Genomic DNA, 26,843 nt, shown 5'->3' on the forward strand with positions numbered 1-26,843 from the left:
GATAATGTAATTTAATTTTTCTTTTAAAATAAAATTTTATTTTAAAAAAATTTGGATAACTCAATTTTATCATTTAGATCATCTTTCAATTTAAGAGAACTTGTTCCAATCTTTTATCCAAATCTATTCCTTTTTACCTTTAGTCAAATAAACTTGTTTTAACGTTCGACACGACAAACTTAATATTTTCCTCATACCATCTCAACTTAACCTTTTAGTCCAACTCATAAACCCTAGGTCCGAGTATAGCACCACTCCATGCATAGTAAAAAAATTAAACCAATTCATACTTCAAATTTTCGAAAAATTTTAAAATTTCTCATTCAAACATGACATGATGAAAAAAAGCTACCAAATAATTACTGTAGAGAGGAGTACATAGAGCAAATCAAATGCAATAGCAGCGACACATAAAATGTCAAAAGTTTTATGTAATCTCACTATGCAAGTTACAATAATCCTCCCCAGCAAATACAAATACAGAATTCTACCTAGCTCGTATTAACACCGTTAACAGTTGTACATGATTTTTAGTTTAACTTGCTTGAAATAAATGCTACGCTAAGCCAGAAATTGGCATGAGTTTTACAGACAAATAATTCTTGTAAATGGTTTTCGGGTCAACTATCCTACATATATATATCATGGTCAAAGAGAAAGTCATCAAACCAAAAGGAACCACTATTCGGATTGTTCAAATGGTACACGAACAAACAACTGCCCATGCAGCGTCACCACTGCCGATGTCTGATGAGGATCAATTCTTGAGGGCAAGCTGACGACCTGAATTCATAGAATTCCTTGTTTAAGAGTGAGAGGGAAGAGTAATATGACATAATATTCCTGAAGAATGATGTATAGACCCAAAAACATGGGGTTTAGATGGGGATGGTATTACTAAACCTATAACCGTACAATTACTAACATCTAGGAATATTAGAAAATAAACTCGCAAGTCTAATGAAGCAAAGTGATAGTTTGTTACAGACACGGATGGTTGTTTCACTTTATATTCTTCAGTGTTTTGGTATGATGACTATAATAGCAGCAAGAACAGACCATTGATGGTAAGAACATGTAAACAACACAGATTGAAAGTTGAAACAAAAGCAGTAGTATATAAATTTTCAAAGCAAGACGTTTTCTTTTTCATTGTTGAAGAAAGTTAAATATACCTTTCTGAAAGGTGTCACACCCCAAGGATTGTTGGGATGCTCAGGCTCACCACTTATGACTAGGCGTCCTGCTGGGTCTGACTGTACATGAACCTGGTTTTAAAAAAGCATCCATAGTTCCATTTCAGATTTTCGGTATTGTTTTTTAGTATTGTAAAGCATTTAATGTTGAAGCCTTATTGCATCAAAAGTTAACAAAATTCAACAGAGGCAAAATTTGGACTTAAAAGGAAAATATAGAATACAAATTTTGACTTTATAAGTTAATTCTGATTAGAGCTGTCAAAACGAGTAACTTGGCTCGACCTAGCCCGGCCCATCACGGGTTGATCACTTAGTGAGCCAACCCAACTCCACTCGTTTATTAACGAGTCAAAAAAATTCGAACCCGGACCGACCCATCACGGGTTGGTGAATAAATGGATTGGCTCAATGGCTCACTTAATTACAATTTTTTCTTAAATAAAAAAAATTAAAAACTTTCTATAATTCAAACCTAAACAAATTTCCCTCCCAAATTTCACTTCCAACATGGATGTTTAATTAATTTTGAAAATAGAGAACCTAAATAATTTTTTCAACCAAAAAATAATAATAAATATTTTTTTTATAAAATTAAAATTAAATTTTAATAAAATAAAATTAGGTAGGTGGGTTGGTGGGCCAACCCGGCCCACCACGTGTTCAACCCGCACAAGCCGAGTTTAAATGAGCCGGGTTGAAATCTGACCTGCACAAAAAAAATACAATTTTTTGAAATCCAACCCGGCTCAAACCTATGATGGGTCAAGTTGAGCCGCGGATTGTGACCCATTTTGACAGCTTTAATTTTGATGGTCATCTGCCAGAATCAAAATCTCTAAAAAGTTGAATGAAGTATTATTTTCTTTCTTTAGAAGAGAAGTGACTTTTATGAAATAGCTATTTCTTGAGATCACAACTTAAACCAATAATCTTTGAAGTGTCCTATGTAGCTCATGAACTACTGATAGGCTGGATATGGAACAATTTGAAGTAAAGATTGAAGGGGAATAAAAAAGTAATATGCTTAATTTTCATCATAACACAGATTAATACAGAGAAGAAATATATGAACCAGAAATGCATACCTCTTCCCGAAGAAGGCCAGGAACTAAAGCATATACCTCAAAACAATCTTTCTGCACGGAAGAGTTTCTATCGAAATCAGTAATTAATAACTATATACATGGCTTTTATGCTATTTGATCACAAGATAAAGAACTTACAGTTTTTTGTACATTGACTTTTACCCAGTCAGCAGGAGGTCCTATATCAATCACAGTTGTGTCCAATCTAGCAGCCACACAAATCAACAAAGGTGAGCAAGTCAGCAGATAAACCAAAGTCCCAAAGTAAACACTTCCTAATTTCAAGTAAAGAAACTGGTTTGCAAAACGTTTCAGTAATTAATTAAACAACAATTAAATACGCAGAAAACAGAAGAAAAGAGATTGAAAATGAAGTAACCGGTCTTAACTGGGGTTTAGAAGGTTTACTGCGTGCAGCTTTGACTGCATTATCCATGTAAGGTGAAGATGGCTTTTTACGTTTGTGCAAATCTGAGACAATAAGGAGATAATCCAATTCTGAGAATTGTTTAAAATCTGCTATACTGTTAAAAATGGAAGCAATAGGACGAAAGACATACTGATGCTTTTAAGCTGCTTTTCACGCTTTTGCACAGACATGGAATTCCTATCCTAAGAAAAAGAAAAGTATTAAACAATTATATGGAGGTCAAAACAGAGTAACAGACAATAGAAAAAAATTCAAGGAACAAAAAGCCATAATCCAAAATCCTCCAGACCTTAATAATAGGGTCACTAACTTCACCATTCCCTAGGAGACGTTGCGAGTGCCAACCCTGCATAGCCCGTGCTGCAGCATCTCTCCGGGCTCTACCTGATGCTGAAGCCTGAATTTGCCCATCATTTAAAACAGTGGCAATAAACTAACGGTCACAGGAAAATTGACAGAGAGTGACAGTACAAAATAAGCAAAATCCAAATGCAAAAAATCAGTGAAATTGTGCGGATGTCAAATGTGGTTTTCCAATAATTTCCGTTCTCATATCTGGGAATTTTATGAGAATGGGCCTTATATTTGCTCATGAAACAGAAAGCAAAGGTATAAATTACACATTACCTGATTTTCAATATTTATTGGCTCTGGGTGAGAAGAAATCGGCACATTTAGCTCACCACCTTTTATTTTATGTCTTTCGTAATCAAGAAGTGCCTGGGGTAGGATATCACAAATAGCATTAATGAAGGTTATACTTCTAAAGGCACAATATCTGATCAATTTTCATACATTAGCAAATAGGAAAAATAATGAAATAAGCCTTTGTTTCTTTCTAACCTCTAAAACAAGCATGGCTAGATGTTTATAGGTAACTCTGAGAAAGCAAACAAATATGACATGTATCCCATGTCAATGCTAACTACTAAATTAATAGAAAATTTGGGCACAAGAAAACTATGTAAATGGTGTGAAATCTTCTCTGATAGCGTTGTAACATGAATGTCACCATCGTAACAAGCAGAAAAAGACCGATAACAATGTAAACAAATTGTAAAAGCAATTCAAGTATGCTTATTATCTACACCAATGTCAATATTAAAGCACATATAAAAAGCCTACTTATAAGCCTTAAAAGAACAACAACCAAGTACACATATAAAACATGTGTAATTATTGAAAGCAATTAATAAAAAAAGAGAAACTGAATTACGACTAATATATGTATAGTAGTCACCTTCTCATAAAATCCCCGGAAAGTCCATGAGACGGTGGTGCATGTCCTGCATAGTTTGAGAGCATTGCACTGTGTTAATATATTATACATTATATTATCTATAATTAATTCCAATCAGACAGCTCACAATTTTTTGACAGACGCCCCAGCCCCAAACCTCCCAATGAAAAGGAAAAGAAAATTGAAAATGAAGGTGCAGTTGAATAGGATCTGGGGAAAAGCCAAAACAGTGAGGAAATATTGGAAGCCCACTAGTAAACCATTTCTGAAATATTGAAAACAAACAGCTGGTTCAAAGCTAAGCTAATATGCTTCGTAAATCAACCATTCACAGTTCAATACATGCATCCAGCACTCTTTGTTTCCCATCCATACTTAGAACTTTAAAAACACTTCAAATTATCACAACACCCGTACCAATAGATACTACCATTCCAGAGAGGCTATGCTTGGCAAAACAAACAGAAGAGATATAAAAACTACACAGAAGACAAATACAAAATATGCATACATAAGAAGACTTTGATTTCAAAGCAATAAACAAAGATAAAGACATTGAAAGAGAAGATAAATCCATACTTCGGAGGTTTGAAAGACTCTCCCACTTGCCGCCATAACTTACATGAAGTCACCTATTTATAAATATAAGCCAGTTAGGTGCGTGTCTTGGAAACATCAAAACAAAGGATAAATAAACAATCTAATAGCTTAGAGAGTAACCAAAGTTAATTTGGCTCAAAAGACAACCCCTAAACATTTTGCTCATCCAATTGTAAATACAGGACATCTATTCAACAACTGAAAAAAAATAAACAATTTTATAAGTAAAATAGTAGACAGATTTACAAAGTGTCAGGTGCATCATCACAAAAACAGATTACAGGATTATTAGGTAAGTATTTGGCAAGCTGGTATCTTCCCGCGACTAAGAAACTGCATCATCTAAGATTTCTATACAGGAATGCTATCATCAATACAATTAGGATACCAGGAATCTTAAATCTAAAAATGTAGGATGTTTTAAGTATATTTTGAATTATATTTTGTTGACAGGATTAATGATAAAAACAGGTCAAAGATGATAATACCCCTCTGGTACCATGTTGAGAAAAGAGAAACCGAGAAGGAATATAACGAATACATGTATTATACACAAAACTATTCTTATTTATAATGAAAAAATATCCAATAATAAGAAACAAAATCAATGTCTAAAACTGAAAAGTATTTGGTTAAGATATTTCCCTACGAAATCATATCAGATCTCCCTATTTAATGTATTTAAATCACATCTCTAACATGTTTGGTTTCATACTATACACTAGCAATATAAAATACCTACAGAATGATAACAGAGTATGACACGTACTGATGTGAAGTTAACGTGTACAGCCTGTAAATATTACTCTTCCTTAATTAGATGGTTTTGTTGCCATATTCTGTTAGGAATTAATTAACTAGACTCAAGGTATTGGTTGTCGGATTGATTATATAGTTGACTTCCATAGAAAAGGAATGTGTATTCTGTAAATACACTTTGAGGTAGATGGAATGAACAACAACTCAGCCAGTTTTTCAATTGCAATATATATGTCATATTACTTATTAAAACTTAAGATTCTCACCACTCAGTAGTCTCTTCTACCATATATATGTGTATGTATGCATTTGTTCACTTTATTTTACTAGGACAAATAACATTTTTATTCCAACGGCTGGCACCTTGCAATCCATAGAAGTGACAAAAAAATCATGTTACATGATAGCTAGACAGCTCACATGAAGACTGTCAACAAGTTAAACCAGCAACATCCATGTGAAATTACAATGAACTTCTACTGTATCTAATCATTCATCCAAGACGTGCTGCATAATTTGGCGTAAGTGATTCAACAGGGAATAAGAAAAATGAATACCTTATCATAGCCACCCAATCTCGTTACAGCTCTCCACAACCTAATATCCATCCATAAGTAAGCTTTATGTCAAAGTCATCATACTATGGACTAGTGTATTTATTTAAAAATAAGAAAAAGTTTAAATGAACATGAATCACTTACTTGAGGCAATTTAGTCCTTCTCCATAAAACTTGGGATGTTTGAATTCCATGCTCCTCTCCCTAAAGAAGTTTTCAAGCTCCTTCGTGAATGCTGACTGCTCCTCCTCGGTTCCTGACTCATTACCATCATAGGAATGGTCAGCATCCAAGAAAGACAAGTGCTTTGAGTTTGAATTCCCATTATCAGCAGGATCGATAGCTTGCTTTTCATCAGCCTTATTCTCAACTTCTAATACATTCACAAATTCAGCGTTTGTATCAGCAGGAGCAGATTGTGATATAGCAGGCTCATTATGACTTGCAGGCATTGGATCACCATTGTCGGAAGTTTTACTGTCAATCACTCCACAGCCTTCAGGCTTCACTTCCACAGCCATTCCAACATCATGAATACTATTCTGACGAATATCATCACTATTCTCAACCTTCTTATCACTTGTGGGAAAATTTTCAGCTTCCCCCTTCGCTTTAGACGCTTCTTCACATTCAGTCGTCTCCAAAACCTGAGTATGAGCCTCTAATGGGACAGAGTGAAGAGTATTTTGGACATCCTCTTGTGGAATTCCTTCTGAAACAACCTCAGGTTCCACATTTTTATGCTCGGCAGCGGAAGGCTCTTCCTTCTTATTTTCAGCAGGATTTGACTCACTTTCAACATGATTTGACCCATTTTCAACAAGGTTTGACGCTTCCTCTTCGGGAACAGCAGCAGAGGCATCTTCAGGCTGAACTCGATCCTTTGTATCAACCAACACCTTGTTCTCTTCCACGACCGAGGGCTCGCCCTGGGCAGCCTCTTCGTGTTCTTTTGCATCACTCATTTGCCAATTTTAATTGTGCATGAGAAAACAGCAACCTCCTACACCAACCCATTACAGTAATTTAAAAAAAAAATCAAAAGCTCACACTCAAAACACAGGCACCGAAAATACACAGAAGGGGATTTTTAAAAAACAAGGAGAGAGAGAAAAAAAAACGGTTTAAAACCCCATGAACCAAACCCTACTGAGCGCAGACAATCATGGTCGAATTACCGCCACTAAGATGAAACATGCACCACGGAACTAATTCACAAAACGGAAAAATGTGCTTACGAAATTCTTTGCAGGCACTCAAGAGAACAGAATAAATCAATTCGAAGTAAGAAAAAAAAAAAAAAAAAGCAGAAGGAAGACTGGAAAAAACAGTGCAATGTAGCATTACCTGTACAAATTGCAATTCAAGGGCAATGGAGCAGTGTGAGCGGATAAAAAAAAAAACCCTAAAATGGAACACGGAGGTTTGATGAATTTGAGAAGCCCTAATTGTTTGCCCTCTTCTCCACGGTTTGCTGGAATTTTCATCCCAACACCAATTGCTGGTGGAAGCGGCAGATTTTGATGCGTGCTTGATTACACGCGCCACGCGCCGCGCAACAACAGGGTTGACCATACGACGTCGTTGCTGCCAGGAATCCGAGACGATCTGAGAATTTGGGCCTAGAACTTGGTTCGTATTGTGGCCAAGATGGCCTTTTCTTCCTGCACCCTCCTTTTTACTTTCTGAGTGCCACAAAAGTTCTAATCCCCAAATTACCCCTTTTAAAAATTATAATAAAAATCTCTGCATCTTTTGATACTTTTTTCGAATTGGACATTTGGTAAGATTCTTAAACATTTGAATTTGAACAATATAAAAATTGCATTCTGAATACGATATTTTAAAAAATGTAGTAAGGAGGGGTGACCGGTCGGTCGAGTCTGGGACAAAGGGTAATAGAGGATCGGTCGGGAGTCAAGAAAGTGAATACATGATTGAGCGGAGAAGGAGTAGTAAAGATAGTGTTAAAAAGGTAATTAATGGTCTTAATAGGCGAATATCACATAAAAGAAAACAGAAGATACCATAGTTACAAGCACTTAATCAACAATTGGGCCTAAAGCCTATAAATATTGACTTAACAAATAGGTAAATGACTTTTTGGTCTGATTACATTCACTTTGATTGCCTGGTGACTTAGCTGATTTAAGCGTCGGAGTGTTTCCTTGCAGGTCACCACCGTTCGGTTTATCAGTAGAAACCTTTGGCGTGTGTGTCAAAAGATCAGGAGATCAGAAAAAGCTTGGAGTGTTCAGTCTCGGATCCCATAATCGAAAAATCAGAGAAAGCTTGGAGTGTTCAGTCTTGGATCCCATAACCGAAACAAAACATATTACTATATGTATAATTCCATAATATTAAAAAAAAAATGTATAGAAATATATTTTTTTAATCTGAAAACAACTTCTGAAATCGTTATGTCAACTTTTCTTTTTCTTCATATTTTGGAATCAATTTTTGAAAAATATTTTTAGTTATTTTAGAACATAAAAAAAATCAAAAACAACTATTTTGAAAATAATTTCCAAATCTAAAATAATTATTCCGATTTCAGTACATATTTTTAAATCTAAAAGTGTGTTGAAATATTTAATCTAAAATATATTTTTCATACTTTATAATCTTCTGAAAAGATTTATTGGACTCGAAAATATTTTTCAAAATATTCAATAAAAAATATAAAAAAAATTAAAAAAGTGTAAAGATTTTATTATAATTTAAAAAAAAAAGTGGGTGTCCTCGTCCACCTTCCAAAAAGTGTTAAAGATAAAGTATATCTTTTGTTTACAAAATAAATTTTTTAGAAAAATATATTTGGACTATAGCAAATTTTGGAATCTTTCTAAAAACATTTTATTTTTTTACACCTTTTTTATAAGTGGGGGATAATATAGTGATGATGGATGTAGAAAAGGCATTTGGACCTAGCAAGAAGAAATTTTTAAGAGGGCCCGATCTTACAATTATAATAAAGATGTGAGTCTTGCTCCTTCCACCTCCCTACTATTTTCATTTATTTCAAAAATATTTTAAACATCTCTATTATTTTTTTTATTCCAAAAATATCTACACTTTTTCACATGGTTCAGATTTGAATTTATAATATATTACAAAATATAAAATTCAGAGAAAACTTCATTATTAGTACTTCTACCATTTGTATTTTATAAAATTAAAAGTTAGATGCAAATACAAAATAATAAACATAATAATATTAATAGTAAATAATGATATATTATTATTATTTTATACTAACTTTATAATGACAAAAGAACTAAATAAATTCTAAATTTTTAACAAATAACTTTTTTTTTATATTTTAAGTATTTAATAATATTTTTATATTATTTATCTAATAAATTAAATATTTTATTCAAGTTATTTAAGTCAAACATGTCGTTGAGTTAGAACATAATATAATGTTAAAAATTACAGATATTATATGTAAAAAAAACACACATGTATATAAACATTTATCTAGAAATTTAGAACAAAATTTTACCATTTATTAAGTAATTTGAAAAAAATATATATATTCAACCGTGAAAATAAGATTGAATCAAACTTATTTAAGAAAATATATCATAAGTTCAAATAAGTTCAAATTTGAGTCATGTCTAATGTTCTATTAATATAGAAAGAGAAAGAGAAAGATTGTTAAAGATGGTAGAGATGTGTAGGATATTTTTGGAATAAAAAGAAATAGTGGAGAAGTGTAAAATATTTTTGAAATAAATTAAAATAGTAGAAAGATACAGAACCCAGGCAACACCCTAAAAATATTATATTACATTCAAAATATAGTTTCACTTCAGTTTTAATTTATATTCTCTGTTTAAAAAAAAAACTAAAAAACACTCCTATATCTAATCTGAAATAAATTGAATTAATTTGGATTGTACTTTGAAATCATGATCATTTAGATGGTTACAAAGCGAAATTGAAATCATTACATTGTATTTGCAGACTTACATCATTTTCTTCCTCAAGGAAGAGATAATATTGTTTAGTTTTTAAATTATGTAGTATCATTTGGTGATTGTATATGGAAATATTGATTAAAATTTCTGAAGATGTAGATAAAACCTAGACTATGATGTTGGATAGTGCTAATAATTAATATAAATACAAAAATAGAATATAGCCCCACTTTCTATCACGGATAAAACCTAGACTATGATGTAAACTAAGACTTTAAGAATTTAATACATTATTCTGCTTAAGCCGATTTTTCATAATGACAAGACTATAGTAACCAATAAGGAGTCATGATACGATAATAATGTATAACCTATAATCAAAATCCACAGTATTTTAATTTCTGACTCAAACTAAACTTATTTTATTTTGTTTTATTGTTCTGTCTCAATCAATAGGTAAAATGTTGTGTCTGAGTTTGGATTAGGAGTGTTGAATGTGCATGTTCTACATAGTTCCACCATTATGTGGTGGTGGGTTCTACACAAAATTGATTTTTCATTTATTTATCTTCATTCTTCTTTGATTGATTTGTTGTAGCCTTAATAAATGCTTTGTTTTTCCTTTTACATTTATTTGACCTTCCAGCTTTTTCTAAAATTAAAAACTATTACCTTTTATATCTTTATTATCATGTAACATTCGAATATGACATACAATGAAAGCAAGTTATATAACTACTAAAAATAATTCAGTAACTATTGTGATGTCAAGAAGTAAAACTTTTTAAAAATATTAAGATTTGTCTAATATAATTTATTTATTTTAAAATAGATGCTAGGACCAAAATCAACAATTTTAAATTAAGAAAGTTAAAAACAAAAGAATTTTTTTTTACAAACATTAAAATAAAAAAAATTGTATGTTTTATTACTATTAGAAAAATCCAAATTTTACACGAATAAAAAACGAAGAGAAAATTTTCTAAAATTAAAATAAAACATATTAGTTTTATGATCACTAAATATATATTTAAATTTGTATTACTACATTTTTTTTCTTATAATTAATTAAATATATAAAGTTTGAGGGAGACTTTGATTAAACCACCGAAAACAAAAGTTAATGAGAAACTAAAACGGAACCTAACAGTATTCATAAATGATTTTAGACACAGAACTATTTAAAATTAATTATGATAACTTGTTTCACTAAATTGTCACTGATTTTTCTGTACTATATCCAATGATAGATGAGGATTGAGAAACTATATTATTTCCAATTATAAATGAGAAACTATAGGGTTAGAGATTCACTTAGAATGGATTTGGAGGAGATGATTTGGAGGAGATGATTTGAGTGAATTTGAGTGGATTTGAGGGTAATTTTGTTGTTGTTTTTTTGAGTAGATTTGTGGGTAATTGAGAGTGGATTTGAGGGTAAAGTTTGTGAGAATTAGTGTAGGATTTGATTGATGTGATAGAATTAAAAAATTTGTTTAATTGGTAGAAATGAAAGATTACCAAAATGCCCCTAGTTATTTTNAAGTCAAATTAATTTTTAAAATATTAAAAAAATATTTTTAAGTAAAATAAATATTTTTAAAAATTTAGTATTTGTTTGTAATATAATTTCTTACCAAATATAAATAATGATTTTTAATTAAATGTAAGTAATGTTTATTTTTTAATTAAATGTAAATAATATTTACTGTTTAAGAACAGAGGGGGGAGAGTTGGTTACAGAAGAAAACTGTATCCGGATACAGCAATCCATCTATCCGGATACTCTTCTTTTCCAATTTGTGAAGAAAACTGTATTCGGATACAACAACAGTGTATCCGGATATCTGCACCAAATTTACGTTAAAATCAAGTTTTATTCACTTGGAATTTTCACATTACAGAGGGTAGATGGGTCTTTTGCCACTAAATCATCGGAAATCCTCTCCTTTTTGCGAGATGGTGAAGACAGTGCATTCAACTCAGAATCATCGCAAATCGTCGCAAATCCATCGCTTGCAATCGGTTCAAACGAACGCAAAATTTAAAACTTTCCTCGCTCGCAAATTAGTGTAAACAGTAAAATCAGTGCAAAGGAACAAAGCGTTAATATTTTCCTTTCCAATAATATATAATGATGAGTACATTTAATAAAATAATATCTATATATTATAACCAATTTTGGTATAATGGTTATTATAACTATGTTATTATTTACTATTTTGTTATTATATATTCGAGATGAGTATTATTCAAATGATAACAAAGGTTAACAACTATGTTGATCCTGCAAATACAATTATTATTTTCTAAGAAAAAATCTTTTAATACTCATTCAATATCTCATACTCATAAATCTCAAACTCTCTTATTGATTTGAGCATCGGAAAGTTTTAAGTCTTTTATAGGTAAATGTTCCCTCCTCTAATTATCAAGAAATCTCATTTTGACTATCAAGAGCATTCAAGTCAAGATCTTACCACATGACCACAGGTTCACATTCAAGATCTAGTAAGATATTTTGCACCCACCATGGAACCTCAGTAAAACTTTTTCCCGATCTCACATTCCCATGGTCACCACTTGAAGTCAAGCACAAGTTTCCCATAAGATGGAATCCCACCCAATGACGACCATGCATCATCAAATGTATATGCTAATCCAACATAACAACAAGCAGCGCAAATATTATGATGTCGAGCTCGAAGCCCTTCATGCCTAACAATAGGTGGACCTCCACGAGCTTTAGGAACTTCAGTAGAAGCTGACCAACCTAAAGAACTGAAAACCATCTCCGTGACCTCAACCCAACTCCTAGGAGGAAGAACCTCGCAACTCCCAAACGAAGTACAACTACGTCACCAAGTTTCTAGCAGAAGCCGAGACCAATATGCATCATCAAATGTTTTATGTGACGTTGTTCCAATGGATGTTGGGCATGTACTACTTGATAGGCCTTGACAATATGATCATAGTTCCACTCATGATGACTATACCAACAAAATAACTTTCCTCCATATAGAAAATAAAATCACATTGATTCCTCTTACATTCGAACAAACGAAAGAGGATGAGATAAAAATCAAAGAAAAAATTGAAAAAGAAAGAAAACAAGAAGGTAGGTTGGAAAAGCAACCTTCTTAAGAAAAGAAAAAGGAGTCAAAGGTATGCATGTTGTTAACTTCTTCATCCACAGGTAAATATCTTGACTCTTCTTCTCCAAAACCTCACTTTGTTTCTTCATTTTCTCATGTGAAATTTTCAAAACAAAGTGAATCCAAAAATATATTAAAGACCAAAACTTCTTCTTATAAATTTTTTATCAAAAGGCCTTCATTTTATCTTCTTCTCTTTGCATATATCTCATTCATTACTAATTTTTGCTATTTTTTGTAGATATATCTTTGACCCAAGTGAAAAATAAACAAACAAAGTTGTGCTTCTTCTTTCTTCTTGATTTGAGGACAGATCGTTTTTAAAGAGGGAGGGAATGATGGCAACCCCTTTAGGGACTTACCATCCAAAGAAGTATCAACTTCACACTAACACCAAGAAAGGGAAGTTGAAAAAGACCTTTAAACTAAAACATCTTTTCTTTCTAAAGTTTTAGCATATTCTAAATCCATTTACATTGTTTTGTAGGTCACTAAATAAGGGTAAGAACCATGCTTATAAACCTTGAGGATTGTCAAGCAAGGAAACAAGGAAGAGGCGTATGTCAACCTGGCGCTCAGCGCACACGGGTACCGCTCAACGGTAGCGAGACAACAACCTTCTTCTTCCTTTCAGCATGTTTTTCATCTATAACATGTGGCCAGCCGGAAGACTTCCTTTGCACGCTTCTTCTCTTTTACAGCACGTTTAGAATAAGCACACTTAGTAGCTTGCATTGCATGGATCACAAACTCTTCTTTATCTATAAAAGAGAAACTTGATCCCTTGTACATTTAACTTGAATTGATATAGTGAAATGTTGTTGGATTGCAGCCAGCCACTATTTTTCGAGTTCACTGACTTGTGCCTTCTTAGCACACTTATCCTCTAGCTTCCTTCCCCCTTAGAAGGTCGTCTGAGTCAGAGAATCTACCCACACTCCTCCAAAAACCGCACCAAACAATTCATCGAACACCTTCTATGCACTACTTCCATCAATAATTCTTCCAATTTCGCTGCACATTCTGGTTCGAGAAGCTACTTCGTCTTGAAGATTGGAGACGCTTCCATCAAGGTTAGCTTGACATTGAAATGAGGGAGACTCGTGATGCTTTTGCCACTCTAACCAAGATTGATCTCCTCAATGTCAGACTCAAAGAAAACAAAGCAGGTCATCCCTACATAGAACGAGAGAAAGTCATGGACAATATCGCCACTCCAAACAAGAGCCTAGTCGGCATAAATATCGTAGCTCACACCAAGACACAAAGTCAATGGAGTCATAGGATTCTACAGGAGACCTTGGTAGGCGGATAGGTCAAGAAGAACATTGGGATCCCCAAAAGCACAACCGATATTTTCAAGTCTGGATCGACCACGTCAAGAACTTTCATCCTTTCACAACAGAAGTAGCTCGAGCCCGCATTCCTAAGGAGGTTGTCATCAATATTCGGAAATACGACGGGCGACTGACCCGACCATGCATCTAAAAGCTTATCTGATCCAGGTAAGTATCCATACACAAGATGAATGATTCTTTTGCAAGTTGTTTTCAACCACCTTGGACGGGACGACCTTAAACTGGTACTACTTGTTGTCTACATACTCGGTGCATTCCTTTGAGGCATTGAGCACTATGTTCAGAGCTTGGTTTAAGGATTGCAAAGTGGTGGCCACCTTGTCGGCAACCCTAGGAAAACAAGACCCTCGAACATTTGATTGAGAGGTTCACCATGAAAACGACAATGATCTCAAACCTTACTCCATTGGTGATCATGCACTCATTAATCTGTGGTCTACAGCCTGAGCCTGAACCTTTCTCAGACCCCTTATTTACAAAGAAGCTGAACAATATGGACAATCTCAAGAAACAAGTGACCAAGTACATGGCCATTGAAGAAAACAAGTTAAAAGGACAAAGAAGCCCACCATGTCATTGGTTGAGCTATAAGCCGATATAAACAATACACTTCATTGAACACTAGTAGAACCACTATACTCAAATAAGCATGCAACTCGTCGAGCCTCATCAGTCCGTCCCCGAGGACGACACCATAAAAATGTGTTCCTATCACCAAGACGTAGCACCCAAGATTGTCGTCACCTAAGGAATATCATCGAAAAACTGATTCGCTTCGAGGCTCTAGCTTGATTCATCCAGCAAAGAAATGGTTGAAGATGCAGCGACTACCTAAGTCGAGGTCGAGGCAGAGGACAAGGCGATTTTGCAGGACAAGGTCGAGGATAGCTAGAGCAATCCAACATGCTCCTCTAGGTTCCAAGGTCTGAGGTCGCCCAAGACCAGCAACTCGCAATGACTCAACCTGTCATACAGAGACAAATTATCCCACCCAACCTGGTCTAATTAAAAGGAAGCATTCATACCATAACCAGAGGTTTCACATGGGGAGGAAGCTCCCAGGCAGCATAGAAAAGATATCGAAAAAGTATCAACTTGGTAAGCCAGTTCCCACCACGACACCTACCACCCATAACTTTCTTTGATGAGGAATTCTCTACCCAGATCAAGACAAACCAATGGTCATCACAACAACCATAGCCAACTAGCGAGTCCATAAAGTCTTCATAGACAAGGAAAGATCTGCTGATGTCTTATTCTGGCACGCTTTCACTAAGTTGGATGTTCCCACCAACCTAATTCAACCTTATTTTTGAGCCTCTACTTGGTTTCCTCGAAGAATGGATTCACACCAGAGGGTGCATCGACTTGTTGATGACCTTCAGTACACCTAACACCCATCAAACTGTGGCGATAGGATACCTCATAGTCGACACAAACTCATCCTACAATGTTATAGTTGGACGCAAAACACTCAAAAGCTTAAAGTTATTGTGAACACCTGCGAATATTTACTACCGCGGGTTACATGTATTTTAATACCTACTTATAAACGAGTCAAGTATAGGTATTATATTATCCAACCTACAGATATTCATTACCTGAAAAAAATGAAAATAATAATTTAATTTATATTTTATTTAATTAAATTTGATTTAAAATAAAAATATTTTATATTTATTATAATAAATTTAATTAAAATTTAATTTAATTTAAAATAAAAATATTTTATATTTTATTATATTAAATTTAATTAAAATTAATTTTTAATTTATATTTTATTTTATTTATATTAAATTTTATAAATTTTTTTTGTAATTTTATTTTAAAAATGTATAAAATATATATATTTTTTAATATTTGCAGGTATTCACAAATATCCGCGAGTTTTAAAATATCCATAAATTTTTTTTTAAGTAGATACCCACGCGGGTAGTGGGCAGTTTATGGGTGGAGTTTTCATCTTGCGGGTAGACATTATTTGTACCCAACCCGTTACCATCCCTACAAAGGACCATTCAGTCATCATCACTCTCAAGACAAACTCGAAGGAAGCAAGTGCCTCCTATGCCCTTAGCCTGAGGGTGACACCGTACACATCTCCAACCAACCTGACCAACATCATCACCCTAGCCCAACAAATAATATTGGAGCAACCTGAATAGACATACTAAAGAGCACAACCCAAAAAGGTTTGTTAGGTCTCTCCACTCCGGAACATTCCAAACCTATGTCTATTAGGACAATATCCACATATCATAACTGTTTCGATTGGATTGGTCCGGGGGTCGGTCCTCCTTCCTTCTCTGCTCTCTTTCCATCGTTTAATCCTTTCTGAGAGCGGAATCCTCCAATGGGTGGTTGACCTACAAAAGACACTCTGACCCTCAAGTCAGATGATATGTTTTATAAAGAGGTCTATATTTTATTAGGATAGATCAATGTTATTTTACCTGAACGTCAATAGTATATTTATAAGGCTTGTGGTAGCTAAGCACATTAATTAATCATTAAACTAGACAATCAAATTCAATAATACTTGTTAATTATTCATTAATATCATATTCTCGTGCAATATGACTTGTCAATCACTCATAAATAGTGTATATTCACATTTAATATGGTCATTAAACATATTAATTGGTCATTAATGATATTTATCTTTTCTGATTAGTGTGTCTGACCATCGGTCGGTGGTCTGTTTTGGTCCTAGATTCTCCTTAGTCGATCGGTCATCGGAGTATAGTACAATAACTAATCTCGACAATTTAATATTATGATTATTATTCATAATGAGATATCATTATGTTATTATTAACTATTCGTTATATAATAAAGATAAATATTATTCCAATGATAACATAAGTTCACGATTCATATGAATCTTATAAATACAAATAATATTTTCCAATGAATACTCACCAATAATAATATAATCCATAATCCATATGGATCCTGCAAATAAAAATAATATTTTCCAAAAAATACTCACTTATATTTACTTAATATCTTATATTTATTCTCATAAATCTTAATAAACTCTTTTACTAACTTCAGCATCCAAAAGTCTTTTACACATGAAATTTTTTCCTTTTTCAATAGTAAATCTCGTTTGGACCATTAAAAAAAGGACTCTCGTCACCTGTTCACATGCCATGCTGAATATTATGGTAAGATATTATTGTTTCAAACTTACATATATGATTTTCATTAATGTCGTAATGACATGGCGAGGACAATAATTGAGGTTGCTTCATCATGTGAAGGACGAATACAAACATACCAGATATAAAAGTTATGAATTTTTATGCGTCACCGTCGCGAATTTATGCAAGTATATACACGACACTTCAATTTGTCTCCTACATCTTCCCCTCCCACATGTGAATTCGACATTCTGTGGTGCTTTTTTTTTCGGCTTAAGCATAAATTATATTAATCATTCCGCAAGTCTATAAAATATAAAAATCATATAAACATTTTTAGTTTTTAGTGATCCAATAAAACCAAATTAGTATTTATTATTATTATTATTATTAGGAAGAAAAAAAGAATAAATTTTGAGTAAATTTATTTAGATTTCAGACATAGTTTAATCTCTCTCATCGACTAAGAAGACGACAAATGAGCATTTGTTTAGACACTTAAAGCACAACATGTGGGGCATGCCTCTTGTCCAAGTTGATCCTCGTTCCAAGGTTGCAAGGATAAAAGTAATCCAACATCAAATTTTGTGTTTTTCATGTGTTTTAGAAAATTTCTACGGTTGAGAACAGTACAAGGTTGACCATTTGGGTAAGTGCGATAACATGAGAAGGTTAATCATTTGAGTAACGAAACGAGAATCCTGCTATGTATAAGTTATCATTTCAAATAAAACGATCAACTTTTTTCATACTTAATAATAATTCACCATCCTCAGGGACAAATTGTTACCTTTGTTTCACTTACATTGTCATGGTTTGAAGATCTTTTCGCAGGTTAAGGAAGCTGGTTTTGACAGTCTGCATTAAAGTAATAAAAAGGATTATTACATTCGCTCTCAAGTTTGTGTCTTTCATTTTTTTATTACATGATTGGTCCCCGTTCCAATCATGTGGATCCGTGTTCATGTTGTCTTCTGGGGGCATCAATGCCAGGTCATAGTTTTTTGTCCACTTCAGCGCCTTTCTCCCTGTTCGTTCCGATAGAACGAAGTAGCATCTTGTTCATATAACTTGGTTATGCTCATTGGTCTGTTAGTAGACTTTTGTTATTTTTACTATTTTTTTGGGTTTATCTCTTCTGTATTCATATAGTTATGTTTCTTTTGTCTGTGATACATACCCATAATCAGTGCAATCTACACTTTTCCTGCTCTTTACATCTGTTGGGACCTTCTTATAGTACTAGTTGGATCTAAAGTTTGTGTTCTCCAAGATCTGTGTGGTTTATTATTTTACTGTTGTTTGCTTAAGTCTTTTGTTTGGGTGTAGGATTTGTAATCAGCACATATTTTTGCTGGAAGAATCGTGAAAATGGGACTTGTGGAGCTTCTGTTGGTGGCATCCATGCCGGTGATCAAAATACTGCTAATCACTGCTGTTGGCTTAGTTCTTGCACTGGAAAACATAAATTTATTGGGAAAAGATGCAAGGATACAAGTGAATAATGTAACTCCATGAATTCTTAATGAAGTTTTCTTTCTTCTTTTTTCTTAACTCCATTTGCATATCATACTATATTATATATCTTGTTGCTGAAAACAGCGTTTCATCCATGATGACAGCTTGTACATTACGTGCTTTATCCTGCTCTGGTGGGTGGCAATTTGGCTGACACTATTACTTCTGAGAATGTTGTTTCACTGTGAGTATTTGATTTGATCGAGGTTTTGCTTTCTTCTTGAGTTATTTAAAGTTTTGGATTAGAAATAGTGTGAATTTTTTATATGGTGATTGGATTTGTGTCTTATTAACAGTGTTTCTTTTCTCAAAAAATCTGTCACTAACATTTTTTTTATTATTATGTATAAATTGGATTCATATTTTATTTTACTGATGTTGTATATTTCTTGTAATTCATTCTCGAAACACTCATCAGTAACATCTTAAGGTTTTGTTTAGGTGATTCATCAGTAACATCTTATGTTGTTGTTTAGGTGGTTCATGCCCGTCAATATCCTCATCACGTTTATAATAGGCTCAGCCTTAGGATGGATCCTTGTAAAATTAACAAGGCCTCCCAAACACTTGGAAGGACTAATAATTGGTGTCTGTTCTGCAGGTAGAGTTTTCTCCCAAACATGCAAATCTATGTGCTGCTTTCACTGTTGAAGTCCACTGAATTTGATAACTGAATGGTTTATGTAGCATGTACTCATTTTTTTAATTTACAAGAAAAAGTTAATAAACAATTAAAGATCACATCATAATTTCTCGTCAAGACAGTATTTGATTGTTTGGAAGTAAATAAATCAACACTCTAATCTTAATTTCTGAAAATTAAAATGTGAATAAGGGTGTGAAACACATCTTGATGTCTATACCAGAAAACGAAACACCTCTTCATGTGTATACCAAAACAAAAGTTTATAGTTGATAAACTGGTATGTGACAACGAGATATTGAGAAATTGAGTGTTTCAATTAGGTGCTTACAAATCAACACACCTTTAGGAAAGAAATCCATGCACACCAAGAATTATATAGAGAGCTGAAATATAAATTATTGGTATGACATGATGTGACATAAAAGAAAGAAAATTGAGTGTTCATTAGGTGTTTGGGCTGTTTAAGTGTTTATAACTCAGTATTCGAATCTTAATTTCCTTCGTATAAAAACGCTGCTTCATTGAACTATTAGCATAAATGGTGTGCACATGCACATCTACTAATGTTGCAAAGAAAGTCTTCTTAGGAAAGGGTATTCGGATAAGATAGTTCAGTTAAGACGAACGGCGATACAAAAGACTACTCATGGTTGTGGTACGATGAGAATATGTTTCCGTTAGAGGGGAGTATATAAATGTGAAAGGGACTTACCTTTGAAGGAGAGATTTGTTGAGAATCCAAGTGTGAGTCCAAGTCTCACATTAGATAGAAATAGGTAAATGTGAAAAACCCATTAACCCATTAGGTTTATTTCTCATTAATGTTTGTGTTTCCTCAATGAATCCCTCCTAGGTGGACGCAACAACTTCTTGCTATAAATGGGGAGTCCAAATATTTCTCTTTCAAAAAGAAATAAAATTGCATCCATGAAAGTTCCACAAAAACTTCTAACTTTTTGTTGCCCGGTTGTTGTTTTCCATTATGTTTGAAATGTTTCATATTTTTGCTAAAGCTGTAGCATAGGTTTTTGCCGGATACATCATGATGTTGAGCTTATTTTCAGACTTACATGAACATGAACAGGAAATTTAGGAAACTTGCCTGTAATCATTATCCCGGATATATGTAAAGACAAAGGTAGTCCTTTCGGAGACTCCAATGTCTGCTATGAATACGGAATGGCTTATGCTTCACTTTCTATGGCGGTTTGTAACTTCATCAGATTCTTTCATGTTAAATCTTAAATTACAATGGTACATATAAATATGAAGTTTTCCAACCAAAACTGGGAAACCTGGTAAACTTTATTTGGCTATAGTTGTTTCCCTTTTGATTTCTGAAATGGTTTTCACTGTGAAACTGTAGGTTGGAGCTGTTTACATATGGATTTATGTCTACAACATAATGAGAATTTCAGCAAGTATAGTTCCCAAAGAAGAACATAGAACTAGCTCATTCACACAGGAGGCTTCAGGAGAGATACTAGATTTCCTCTCTGAGGAAGAAGACCCAAAAAATCCTGATAATGATGCATACACCCTATTGCTTTCTTCAAATCAATCCGAGGAGAAAGTGAAGGTTGCTACCAATAACCCTTATAAGAATCACCTTGCATCTTTCAGTTAATTATCCAAAATTTATATGAAGTATTCATCATACTACTAACATGACCTATTTGAAAGTACTCGTGATTCTAAAATTGTTGAGTTTCTATCTTATGCAGGAGTACTAAAGCTCCCTATAAGGGTCAAACATTTTTTGTTTCTTCACAGTATCTGAATGACTAGAAACACAATTCAGAAAAGTTTTGGATGTTTCATTGCAGGTATCAATCTCAGCTAAAATCAAAGACTCATTAGGAAAGTTTTTTGGCAACTCCAATTTCAAAGCCGTATTTTCACCAACAACTATTGGATCGGTAGGATATAATGTTTTTCCCTTGGACATCATTGAACTGAACTTACGCTAGTGAAATACTGAAGATTGTTCTTGGTAATGCAGATTGTTGGGTTTATTGTTGGGGTGGTTCCCCTGATACATAAACTCATGATTGGCAGCGACGCGCCACTTCATGTGATTGAAGACTCTGTTACCATGTTGGGGTATGTCTGCAACCCAAAACTTCTAAGATTTTCAGATTAAAAATCCCAAGAAACCAATGAATAAAAGTTTGTACTTTGGAAAACTCTAACACACGACCAATTGCTTACTTTTCTTGATGATCACTGAATTCACTTTGAACCTTACACTGTGTTATTACATGCAGTGAAGCTACAATCCCAGTTATAACTCTTATAATGGGAGCAAACCTCCTTAAAGGCAATAGTTTCTTGCATAGCCATACCATTTTGTTTCTACTCCTCTTTGGCAATGGCAGATTTTGAATAATTTCTTAATTTCTTGGATGAATATTGAAACAGGCTTGAAGGGAGCAGATACTTCATTCTGTACAATCATTGGAATATTAGTAGTTCGATATATCATACTTCCAATTTTGGGTATTCTAGTTATTAAAGGAGCGACTCAATTGGGTTTGGTGCAACCGGATCCCTTGTATCAGTTTGTTCTTCTCCTTGAATATGCACTTCCTCCAGCAATGGCTATTGGTATAACAATATCATCAAACATGCACTTCTTAATTGTCTCTCATGGATCATACAAAACACACACAACATACACAAGAGTTTCTTGCACAAATTAATATACACTTCACATAATAAGGTTTCATGGCATTTTTATATATGATATCGTTTGTATCTACTTTTTTTACCTTTGCAATTTGACAGTAGTAACAGTAGATAAGGAACTTTACATTTGACATATATAACTATGTTCAGGAACCATTGCCCAGCTGTTTGGAGCAGGTGAAGGTGAATGTTCAGTTATCATGCTATGGACATATGTTTTGGCGTCAGTTGCAGTCACTTTATGGTCAACCTACTTCATGTGGCTTGTGGCTTAATTTTATTATTATTTTCTTGTCATTATTTGCCTTATAAGTTCTCTCTTTTCAGCCATGGTTAGTGGAAGTACCTATGCTGAATGTAATTTTATACCAGCTTCCTCAAAATGATGAAATCTGTAACATATTGGAAAATTTATCAAATATACGTGCTTGCTTGGTACATGGTATAAATGGTTGACCCTTCGTATAAATTACAATTTTTTTTACATGAGAAGATGCTTCATAACTTCACCATGATGATCAGAGGAGTTGAAATAAAGAAATTGTATAAATTTGTCTCGTTATAGCATCTCAAATTAAATATATTGAGATTACTATATTATATTTAGGTTTAATACTTATTTTGATCAATCGGTTTGTTAGGTTTATTCAAAGTGATCCTATTTTTTTTTTCCAGATGTTTACAGATATCTCATCTTTTGTAAAAATGGTGCAAGTTGGTCATTTTTGCTTATGACGATAAAAATGCTAATAGCGTAATTGTCCCCTTGCCAAAACTGAATGAGTTGTCTGGTTATGGATTGCATGGCAAGCTCAACAAATGAGAGGCTATCACGTGATAATTTCCTTCCCACCCAAATTAGGGTTTCACACAACTGTAGAATGTTGCTTGCGGTGCGACGCTCTCTCCTTCTCGAACCATGGTTTTCAACCCTCACCTGCGGCGGTTGGTGGTTCTTTCATTGCACGAAGAAGCTCGCGGTGGCGTAATTAGAGGGGATTTATGTGTTGTGGTTCCTTCTCGGTTTGTAGGTATGAAGATTGATGGAGATGATGTTTGTGTTTCTTCTGCGATGAAGAAGATGCTGTTGCGAAGAAGATGTTTATTGGCCATGGTGGTTAGCTAGAATGCGAATTAGGTTCTTCGAGTTTGTGGAGAAGATGAAAATGGAGGAGAATTGCTTAGGGTGCGTGAAGGTGATGTAGGAGATGAACTCGCTGTTGCGACGCGATTTAGGTTAGGGCTTTCGAATTTTGGTTGTGGAGGCTCAAATTAAGCTATTTGGTTTCTGGGCTTTTCTTATTTCTGAAGCAGGTTTTGAATCGAGAGAGAAGGAACTCGCGATTAGGGTTCGAAGAGGTGAATCACGATTCTGGTTTGGATTTTTCTACAGGCATTGTCGCGATTGAACGAGCATGGTTGTGGTGGAGGCGTAGCGCGATTTAGGGTTTAATGTGTTTCTGATTTTGTGTAGGTCGCCATGGCCGCTGAAGGTGCATAGTAAAAGTGGATGATTGTTTTACAATTCTGAATAAAAATGGCGTGATGTTCGCGCATGGAGGTTGATGGCATGGTGGCTATAGAGATTTGGTTGCCTGAGAAGATGAACTGTGGTGGTGCTAATGGCAGCATGGTGGCGCTTTCCACACACGGCTATAAATAAACTAACAAAAACTATCTTTTCTATGGAAAAAAACATATATGGATGGGTCAAACGCAATGGTGACAAAAGAAACAACCGTAAAAGAAGCCATGGATGAATATGGGAGAAAAATCTTAAAAAATCCAAGATTCTCCAATCAAGACACCTGAAAAAGGAAAAAGAGCAACCTCGATGCTTTAAATTATTGTGAGATATGCCACTGTGCATGACGAAAAAAAAAAACATATATGGATGGGTCAAACGCAATTTGGTATCATTTGAAACAAATATTTTCACTTAAGTCTTTATGAATTATATTAGTAACAAACTTAGTACATACGATTTGTATGCACCAGGAGAGTGTTAGATATATTATCTTTATTTTATATTTATCTTTTATCTTTATTTGTTTTATTATTATTTTTTATTGGTATTTTGGGCTTAACATGTATTTGTTCTATTATAAATAGAGGACCCTATGTGTATATTTAACACAAGGGAGATTAATCCCATATATAATTTTCACTGGTATCTATAGCTTAAGGTTATTAAAAGAAGAAAAAAAGAAAGGCTCACAACAGCCCAATCAAACCAGCAAATCCAACCTTATTTAATAGAAATACATAAGTCCATATTGTATAGTTTTGTCTTTTTCTGATAGAATTTTATATTCTGTTAGGTGGTACACATAGAGGCCACACACACACCTCCTCACTCACGGTTGTACCCTCTGCTATATTTTTCTGTTATTCTTTTTTGTCCTTTTATAGGCAATAGGTTGTATATAAACATATTGCATTGCTTTCATCAATACAATAGAAATTACTACCTCAGTCTTTGGTCTTTTCAGCCTTTGTCTGCCATTTATTTTCTCTTATATGGTATCAGAGCTCCATCTCTTGGAGCTTTGCTAATACCTTCCTTTCTTCGTCATGTCTGAAGCTCACTCTGAATCTGAAACCACCGCCAATGGTGGTAATGTAGATCCTAGTCTTAACCCTTCTAGTCCATATTGTATTCATCCTAGTGAAGGGCCTAGTTCTGTTACCATTACCCCTGTTCTAACCGGCTCCAACTACCATTCTTGGTCCCGTACAATTCGCATGGCCTTAATCTATAAAAACAAAATGGGTTTTCTCACCGGTGCTATCCCTAAACCTACTGCTACTGATCCTTTGTGCACTCCATGGGAACGTTGTAATACTTTAATCATGTCATGGCTCCTTAACTCTCTTTCCGCATCTATTGCTCAAAGTGTCATTTATTTTGAAATGTTGCTGCTATCTTAGAGATCGCTTTTCTCAAAGTGATCTTCTCCGTATTGTAGAGCTCCAAGAAGAAATATATGGCATAAAGCAAGGCTCTTGTCTTGTATCCGAATACTACACGTCCCTCAAAACCCTTTGGGAGGAGCTTGATAATTATCGCCCATTTTCAGAATGTCAGTGTTCTGCCAAGACATATCATCAACAAGACTTTATTATCCGTTTTCTCAAAGGATTGGAGGAACGATTTTCTGTTGTTTGTTCCCAAATCCTTCTTATGGACCCTTTGCCGCCTATTTCCCGTGTTTTCTCTATGGTAGTGCAACAGGAGCGTCAACACTTGCTTTCCCATGGAGAAGAAGAACCAAATGCCTTCATTAACTCCGGATTCACCTCTTCTGGTAAGGGGCGTAGCGGTCCAGTTCCTTCCAGAGGTCCTACAGGCAACAATGCACACAATGCTTCCAACAAGAAGTGTGTATACTGCCACCGCACCGGTCATACTGTTGAAACTTGCTATGGCAAGCATGGGTACCCACCAGGTCATCCACGATATCCGGGTCGTCCTCATTTTAATCAACGTGACAACGCTGTGTCTGCCAACAATGCGGCTCAAGAAACCAACAACAATGGCCACAACCCTTCCATTGAGGGATCATCCTCTAATGGATCCAGATTTCACTTGACCCAGGCCCAATATCAAACTTTAATCAACCTTCTCCAGCCGCAACCTTCTGATATTGATGGTACAAGTCCTCTCCAGCCCTATCGGGCCAACATCACTCAAGTGTCCTCACCAACTGGTCCAATACATGTTTCTAACTCTAAGCTTGGTATTTCATTTGTTTTTTGCACCACATCCTTTACACAGTCACATATTCATCATTAGGGATGGCAATGGGTCGGGTTCGGGTTGGATAATATGATACCCGAACCCGACCCGCATGTGAAAAAGTATATCCATACCCGCCCCGCTACCCGCTGGATACCCGCATAAAAAAAAAAACCCGCGGATTTTTTTCAACCCGCGGATACCCGTTGGATACCGTTTCAACCCACAATTTTTTTTTAAAAAAAAAATAATATTTTATGATTTAAAAAAATGTTTAAATTAAATTGAAAAAAAACATATTATTTTATCAAACAAAATTAGAATAAATGTTCAAATAATTATTTTATGAAACAGGCCAAAAATCCAAATCATTCTTTTATTATTAATTTTATTTTTAAAATGGCCAGGATCCAAACTTTTTTTTAAATTTTCTTTCATAACCTAAGATGGGCCAAGCCCAAACCCTTCTTTTTAGGGTTTTTTCTTTTCCTCCCCATTTGGTACAGTGCAGGGGAAGTTCTTGACAGCCGCTTCTTCTTCAGCGAAGAGTAACCTCACACCGTAGCCAACTATTTCTTCCCTAAAGCTCGAACAATAACCCCACACCACAGACCACCAAATCTTTTTTTCCTGTGAAAAACGAAACAGAAACGGAAAGAAAAAGGGGAAGGAAACTTCACGAATGGGTGGCCGTCGGGATCCAAGAACAAACCGAAGCCGCCGATGATGATCACCCAGGAGAGCGCCAGTACGCGTGTTCGACGTGTTCAACAACGTCAACGTGGTAGGCAGCGGCTGCG

At 34.5% G+C, this 26,843-nt stretch overlaps 2 protein-coding genes across 4 annotated transcripts; one reads left to right on the top strand and one right to left on the bottom strand.

The window, feature by feature from the left end:
* Positions 1 to 335: 335 nt before the first annotated feature.
* LOC106776341 (AT-rich interactive domain-containing protein 6-like) lies at positions 336 to 7,451 on the bottom strand. The gene is made up of 13 exons (XM_014663771.2): positions 7,218 to 7,451; positions 6,015 to 6,873; positions 5,871 to 5,910; positions 4,534 to 4,586; positions 3,955 to 4,000; positions 3,342 to 3,434; positions 3,004 to 3,111; positions 2,845 to 2,896; positions 2,674 to 2,755; positions 2,423 to 2,489; positions 2,285 to 2,335; positions 1,176 to 1,268; positions 336 to 783 (listed from the first exon to the last, which is right to left on the bottom strand). Exons 2-13 carry the CDS (start codon positions 6,833 to 6,835, stop codon positions 682 to 684), a joined length of 1,608 nt encoding a protein of 535 aa, XP_014519257.1. The 5' UTR covers positions 6,836 to 6,873; positions 7,218 to 7,451; the 3' UTR covers positions 336 to 681.
* A 10,990-nt stretch (positions 7,452 to 18,441) lies between these two features.
* LOC106776318 (protein PIN-LIKES 3) lies at positions 18,442 to 22,779 on the top strand. 3 transcript variants are annotated; one of them, XM_014663733.2, is made up of 11 exons: positions 18,442 to 18,539; positions 18,782 to 18,958; positions 19,075 to 19,154; positions 19,447 to 19,571; positions 20,701 to 20,822; positions 20,983 to 21,195; positions 21,443 to 21,535; positions 21,619 to 21,719; positions 21,884 to 21,936; positions 22,038 to 22,223; positions 22,455 to 22,779. In XM_014663733.2, the coding sequence occupies exons 2-11, from the start codon at positions 18,824 to 18,826 to the stop codon at positions 22,577 to 22,579; spliced, it is 1,233 nt and encodes a 410-aa protein (XP_014519219.1). In that variant the 5' UTR covers positions 18,442 to 18,539; positions 18,782 to 18,823; the 3' UTR covers positions 22,580 to 22,779. The 3 variants fall into 3 exon arrangements, with proteins under 3 accessions (XP_014519219.1, XP_014519218.1, XP_022631544.1); XM_014663732.2 differs by lacking the exon at positions 18,442 to 18,539 and adding an exon at positions 18,546 to 18,709; XM_022775823.1 differs by lacking the exon at positions 18,442 to 18,539 and having other exon boundaries at positions 18,546 to 18,958.
* The last annotated feature ends 4,064 nt before the right edge of the window (positions 22,780 to 26,843 follow it).

This window comes from Vigna radiata, chromosome 11 (genome assembly GCF_000741045.1).
Source record: "Vigna radiata var. radiata cultivar VC1973A chromosome 11, Vradiata_ver6, whole genome shotgun sequence".
NCBI lineage: Eukaryota > Viridiplantae > Streptophyta > Magnoliopsida > Fabales > Fabaceae > Vigna > Vigna radiata.